This window comes from Micropterus dolomieu, linkage group LG01 (genome assembly GCF_021292245.1).
Source record: "Micropterus dolomieu isolate WLL.071019.BEF.003 ecotype Adirondacks linkage group LG01, ASM2129224v1, whole genome shotgun sequence".
Lineage (NCBI taxonomy): Eukaryota > Metazoa > Chordata > Actinopteri > Centrarchiformes > Centrarchidae > Micropterus > Micropterus dolomieu.
The window spans coordinates 1,947,361-1,954,583 of NC_060150.1; the positions used below are offsets into that span (position 1 = coordinate 1,947,361).

The window sequence follows — 7,223 nt, forward strand, 5'->3', positions numbered from 1 at the left end:
AGGTAGTACTTTATTTAGCAGTAGTAGTATTAAAGTTCTCAGTAGTAGTAGTATCTCGAAGCTGAGCCTGGTCTTTGTTTCTGCTAGATGGTGTCAGGTAGTACTTTATTTAGCAGTAGTAGTATTAAAGTTCTCAGTAGTAGTAGTACCTCGAAGCTGAGCCTGGTCTTTGTTTCTGCTAGATGGTGTCAGGTAGTACTTTATTTAGCAGTAGTAGTATTAAAGTTCTCAGTAGTAGTAGTACCTCGAAGCTGAGCCTGGTCTTTGTTTCTGCTAGATGGTGTCAGGTAGTACTTTATTTAGCAGTAGTAGTATTAAGGTTCTCAGTAGTAGTAGTACCTCGAAGCTGAGCCTGGTCTTTGTTTCTGCTAGATGGTGTCAGGTAGTACTTTATTTAGCAGTAGTAGTATTAAGGTTCTCAGTAGTAGTAGTAGTAGTATCTTGAAGCTGAGCCTGGTCTTGTGTTTCTGCTAGAAGGTGTCAGGTAGTACTTTATTTAGCAGTAGTAGTATTAAAGTTCTCAGTAGTAGTAGTACCTCGATGCTGAGCCTGGTCTTGTGTTTCTGCTAGAAGGTGTCAGGTAGTACTTTATTTAGCAGTAGTAGTATTAAAGTTCTCAGTAGTAGTAGTACCTCGAAGCTGAGCCTGGTCTTTGTTTCTGCTAGATGGTGTCAGGTAGTACTTTATTTAGCAGTAGTAGTATTAAGGTTCTCAGTAGTAGTAGTAGTAGTATCTTGAAGCTGAGCCTGGTCTTGTGTTTCTGCTAGAAGGTGTCAGGTAGTACTTTATTTAGTAGTAGTAGTATTAAAGTTCTCAGTAGTAGTAGTACCTCGATGCTGAGCCTGGTCTTTGTTTCTGCTAGATGGTGTCAGGTAGTACTTTATTTAGCAGTAGTGGTATTAAAGTTCTCAGTAGTAGTAGTATCTCGAAGCTGAGCCTGGTCTTTGTTTCTGCTAGATGGTGTCAGGTAGTACTTTATTTAGCAGTAGTAGTATTAAAGTTCTCAGTAGAAGTAGTACCTCGAAGCTGAGCTTGGCGCTGCCCAGGTTGGTCTTGTGTTTCTGCCAGAAGGTGTCCGGTTTGATGAGCAGCGCCGTGTGGATGTTGGAGGAGAACGACTCCTGCAGCGTCCGGAGCACCGGCTTCACGCTGTCCCACTTACTGCCACGCATGTCCACCACCACCGTGAAGCCACGAGCACGCACGTCCTCACTGACGGACAGACGGACAGACAGGAAGTTAAGGCAGCCCTGTCTCATTACGTCTTCACCTGGCTGCTGCTGTGTGAGCACAAAGACCTTGCTGAGAGGAAGACACACTTACGTCCTCTGTAGTTTCATAGACTGGGAGACAGACAGACAGGTAAACTGACCTGGGTATGGTCGCCAGGTACGTGACCAATCGGCTTAGGTCCTCCTGTTTTATTCGATCATGATTGGTCCTGGCAGGGAAGGTCAGGATTGGTCCACCGCGTTTGTCCCGTCCACCTGGAAAACACAGTTTGTTAAACCGGGTCACATCAGGACCAAACCGGGACCAAACTGGGCGAAAGACTGTGTGTGTTTTACCCGACACGAAGGCCACTTTCTCTCTGAGCACCGTCAGGACGTCGACCGCCCGAACACACTCTGCTTTCCCTGAACCTGAGAGGCAGACAGGAGAGAAGGCGTTCAGCCTCAGGTGGTCACCTGACCTCAGGATTTATACACCTGGAGCCGCCATTTAAGAAACAGTCAGTCAACAGAAGAATCCTCTGTACCTCTTTCGATCATTGAGTAATCTCTTCAGTTAGTTTTCAAGCATAAAATTCCAGCTCCAGCTTCTGAGACGATTTGCTGCTTTTCATTTATGTGAAAGTAAATTTATTATCTTTAGATGTTGTTACAGAGTTGGTCGGACAGAATTAGCAATTCGATGGCGTCATTTTAGGGAAATGAGTTGGCCATTTAGATTTTTATAGTTGTAGCCATATTCTTAACTAAATCCCATTGTATACATCCTGCAGTACTTGCTTTACTCACGTAAAACTAGTTCTCAATACTGTAAAAATACTTTGTTACAAGTTACAGTCCTGCATTAATAATTTTACTTCAATAAAAGAATATAATTATTGGCAACAAAAAGTACTTGCTACCGTATAATATCTTATCCTATTATTATTACTATAACATTAGTATTAATGTTGTCGCTGGTCGAGGTGGAGCCAATTTTGACTACCGCACTTTTTATATGCTACTATTAGGTAGTTTAACCCTCAACAATATATAATTTTTAGTGCTGGGCAACGATTAAAATTTTTAATCGCGATTAATTGCATGATTTTGTTACGATTAATCGCATTGTTGTGCGCAAAATTTTATAATGAATTCTAAAGTAGTGTGTTGCGCACTTTTAATATAAATGTACTGCTATCTACACAAAAGTGCAATAACATGTGGTTTGCAAACACTTTAAACAAATAAAGTGCTTTTTACCAGCAGTATTCCCTTTACACAGTAGCAATAAAATATTTCTGTAAATCTCAACTTAAACATTAATGTAATCAAATCAAATATTAAACCAAAGCTATTTGCCACTGCCAGGGCATTACCTTTTATCTAGCTGGTTAAAAGAAGTTACCATCAGAGTCCCGTTTTCTTGTTTTGTCTGAGCAGGTATCAGCAGAAAAAATTTTCTTTTATCAGGGAGCAGCAGAAACAGTCTGTGTTCAGCAGCAAGTGTCCCTGTCAGAGTGAGGTTCCAAATCATTGGAAGAGAGACTGATCCTCGCTGTTTGTGAGTTTCCAGAATCTGTTTACTAAATAGGACATCAACAGGAGGGAATTCACATGGCAGAGCTGCAAAACTAGATGATGGCCTGTCAGGTAAAGTTATGGAGCCTATAATTTTAACTTAAGTTAAATAGGCTACAGCTGTGTAGCGCACAGAAGCCATTTACTCGCAGCGTAGTCTGCCAAAGCCTCCCTCCGCTGCTAGTTTGGGTGGCTGATTTGCAGGCTGATTAACATCCCGCCCCTCCTTTGACCCATGGTTTGACTGGATGTGGATTCAGAGCCAGTGAGCAACGGACTTTCAAAATAATTATAAATAACGCGTTAACGTGTGATAAAATCATTCTCAGCGCTTATTAATTAATGCGTTACCGCGATAATAACGCGTTAACGTGCCCAGCCCTAATAATTTTAGAAACTCATTATAGATATTCTCTGTAAAATTAAAATTTGTACTCGAGTAAAGTACAAGTACAGTACTTAAGTATGTAAATGTCCTTAACACCACTGATATCTTTCAGTTCTATTTCCTATAGGCTTCGCCCTCTAAAGCTATCGCTATTGGGTTTACCCCTTCCGCGCTCCTGCACGGCACTTAGAATTCTACACCCACCCACAGCGTGGGCCTCTCCTACGTCCGCACCTTCTATATATACAACGGTGAGACCCAGCCATGGGCTCCCATTTTTATTCAGCACTAAGCTGTCTAAAGAGCAGAAGATTTGACTAAAGAGCAACGACTTTCCAGCCGGAAAACAAGAAGAACGATGTCTTTCAGCAAGCCGGCCAGAACAGGGCGAGACGGCACGGCGTCTGCCACACGGGCTACATCGTGCTGGGTGATCTCCGTCCCCACTGCGAGGCGTGCCTCAGACCGGAGAACGCCAGCCGAGTACTCACTCTTTGTTCGCACTGACCGTTTCTTGCCCCCCCCCCCCCCAAAGAGTGGCCCAAGATCTGCTGTTGACAGAAGAGCGGAAGTTGGCTCCACTCTTCCCATTCACGGGTCTCCGAGCGGCTCCTCGCTTCCTCCGTTCCGACCTTCGATGACGCCGGCCTCGGCGTTAGTAGGTTGCCGCTGCGAGGTAAGCGAACTGGGAGCTAATGGATAGCTAACATGACGCTGACATGCGGTCTGCCTGGATCAGGTGACCATGGAGACCCCGTGCCCACGTTACTCCACATTAGTTGTGGCTAATGACATTTAGCAGCCGTTTTCATTGCTGCTGGCCGAAATGTTGTTGCTCCTTTTTGTGGAAGTTGTTGAACAAATGCTGTTTGTGCCTGTCTCAGTCGAACCAAGCACACATTTCCCACACGGTGTGACCCAGCTGCTGTGTCTGTCATTCCCGGACACAGGAAGTTTCTGCGGTTTTCATTCCAGGGCGCCCAGTAACAATACAACCCCCTGCCCTTCGGTAACTCCCTGGCCCCGCGCACTTTTTCCAAGTGTGTCGAGACAGCCCTGGAGCCGCTGCGGAGGTCGGGCATCAGGGTCCTGTTTTATCTGGACGACCTGCTGCTGCTGGCGCCGCCCCGGGACGAAGCGGTGGTGCAGACGGCCCAGCTAGTCGCACACCTGTCTTACCTGGGCTTCACAGTGAACTGGAAGAAGAGTGCTCCTCTCCCCTCCCAGAGAATCACCTACCTTGGTGTGGTACTGGACTCCTCTCTACGGAGAGCGCGGCTCTCTCAGGAGAGGGTGGATGCTCTGGTGGAGCTGCTCCACCGTGTTGTCCCTCTAGCGGCGGTGGCAGCTCTGTCGGTCATGAGGCTTCTGCGCCTCATGACGGCGGCTCACATGGTGGTCCCCCTGGGCCTCCTCCTGCTGCGGTGCTTTCGTTCCTCCAGTTGCTCATGGATGGGGGGCTGGCGTTCAGTACAACCTACACTGCCGCTATTTCGTCCTGTCATGAGGGCTTCGGGGACAGGACTGTGTTCTCCCACACCCTGGTGAAGCGTTTCCTTAGGGGGTGCGGAGGCGCAGGCCCGTTACGTGCCTTAACTGGGTGTCTCATTATGGCTCTGGGCAGGTGAGTTGTGCTTGGTGGTACCGGCCAGTGAGGCGTTGACTCATCCTGCTTCGCCTTCCACCCAATAGCGATAGCCTTAGAGGGCGAAGCCTATACGAAATAGAAAGGGGGTTATGTACTGTAACCCGGATTCTATGAGTATAGGCGTAGCCCTCTAAGTTGTAGGTCTCACTGGACCTCGGTTCTCAGTGCTGAAGAAAAGGCATTTGGGAGCCGATGGCTGGGTCTCACCAATACAAGGTGCGGACGTAGGAGAGGCCCACGCTGCGGGTGGGCATAGACTAAAATTCTCAGTGCCGCGCAGGCGTGGAAGGGGTAAACCCAATAGTGACAGCCTTAGAGGGCTGCGCCTTTACTCATAGAATCTGGGTTGCTGTACGTAACCCCCGGTCTAACAAATGTAAACCTCATAAACATTTACAAAACAAAGATTTGTTGGGTTCTAAATCACACTTCACCTTTTCTCTTTACTTTTACTGCAGCTGCCCTTACAAAGGATTGTGGGTCAGAATAGCCAGAAAAGCATGCTGGCTTGCAGTCTGCAAAATGCGAGCAGGTGTAGTCGGACAACCTGGTGCTTTTGGCATACTTTGACACACTATGTACTGGGATGTACTAAATATCTTTCTGGCATACTAAACAGTTTGGTAGTTTGGTGTTTCTTAGCATGCAGTCTTCTTCTTTGCAACATTTCCAGGCACATCGCTGTATTTCATGGCTCATTACCACCAGCAACTGTCAGCCAGTGGAGTTGTATGAAACTGGCAGCAGGAAGCTGCTTGTGTACATAAACAGAACTGGAAGCCACTCGTGTGGAAACATGGCTCCATAGCTCTGCTATAGGTCAGATAGCTCCCATTGACTCCGGCGTGAACCAAAGTGGTAAATCTACCAGCCGGCGCCGCTGCTACTCTTCTTTAACCACAGTGATTCACCACACAGACCCTCAGACCGTGAAGTCCGTCTGTGTTAAGATCACTCATCAGTTCTTGGTAAACACCAACACCACAGCCTCATTTTCAGTTAATGTAATAATACAATTTAGAGAAAAAGGGGGCCCAGCAAACAACATCAAACTCTTTCCACCCGTCCACCAAAATGAGCCAATCAGGCGTCAGAGAGACGAGCTGACTGACATTTCAATTAAAAAGCCGACTCCTGCAGCTCAGTGTGTGTGTGTGTGTGTTGCAGCAGACAGATATACAGGCCTCCCATGTGCGTCAGATCATCCTGCACAGCGGGAGGAAGCTAATCCAACACGCACACACACACCGAGGGCATTAAACATCTCACATTAGCAGCTCGAGCGGCGATAACCCTCTGAGAGAAAACCTAAAAACAGGACGGAGATGAAGGAGAACGCTCAAATTTACACAACCTGAACTGCCTCCTAACGGTGCCCTGCTTCTCCTTCATTACTGTCCTTGAATCACTTCCTCCCAGTGGGCCCATCCGTCTCCTCAAGCCCACTCCCACAGTTCAGACCCAGATTTACTGTCTGGTAAATCTAGAGTAATTGTTTGGCCTGAGACCGCTGATGGATTATCAGAGGATTCTGGTGGATGCCCTGTTTTAACTGTGTCATAGCCCCGAAAACACAAATCTACACAAACACAGGTCAAGCCTTGATACAGTAAGGCTCCTGATCCCAACTAGAAGGGCCCGACCAGCTCCGGCAGCCGCGGCTCAGTAGAAACATGCAGACTCGTGGACTTTGCTGGCTGCTCTGGACTGTAGTAGCAGGATGGAGAATGCACATCACCCCACTGGCTGTAAGTTTAGGAAGCGCTTGATTTGATTTGCAGCAGAGTTTTCCATGAGCGGAGCACGCATCTTAAACGGCGACATCGCCATTGATCACATTCATTTAATTGTTGGAAGATAAAATTGTAATCGCGATAAATGTTTCGATTAATTGTGCAACTCCACACAGAAAGGCCCAGGATGATGAAATTAAAGGATGAGGAGGAGTCAAACATTCCCACATGCATTATTTTCCATAACGAGACACCTCAGAGTGCATTATTCCTTACAAATGTGTTCATTTTGAACTGCATGTATAGCTGAAACTTTTAGTATATTATTCAGTTAATTAAGTGACGAACCCATTCTCACTCCCAAGTCAACGATGATGGTCCTGGTTAATGTTAACTGACCTGATGCACAAAACAGGACGTGTTTAACATGAATCTTTCCCTAGCCGTAGCCAAGTAGTTGCTTTTGCTACCTCAACGACACGCAGGATGCAGGTCATGAACCTGAACTTCAAATCTTCATCACCCACCCCGACCACCTCCCTACATCTTCAGTGCAGCACGGGAACAGAACGGCTAAGACTAATTTGGAGTATATAAATGTGATTTCCAGGCTGTTGCTGAGAGGTTTTATTTCTGTGTGTGGGTCATTAATAAAAATATGA

At 46.5% G+C, this 7,223-nt stretch overlaps 1 protein-coding gene across 1 annotated transcript in view; it reads right to left on the reverse strand.

The window, feature by feature from the left end:
- Window positions 1–1,772, reverse strand: part of LOC123972549 (kalirin-like) — a 13,921-nt gene extending 12,149 nt beyond the window's left edge. Inside the window, exons 1-4 of the mRNA XM_046052075.1 lie at window positions 1,760–1,772; window positions 1,569–1,643; window positions 1,373–1,487; window positions 1,020–1,212 (exon numbers count right to left, since the gene is read on the reverse strand). Of these exons, the coding sequence (XP_045908031.1) occupies window positions 1,020–1,212; window positions 1,373–1,487; window positions 1,569–1,643; window positions 1,760–1,772 (396 nt within the window). The remainder of the gene's footprint in view (window positions 1–1,019; window positions 1,213–1,372; window positions 1,488–1,568; window positions 1,644–1,759) is intronic.
- Window positions 1,773–7,223: the final 5,451 nt, after the last annotated feature.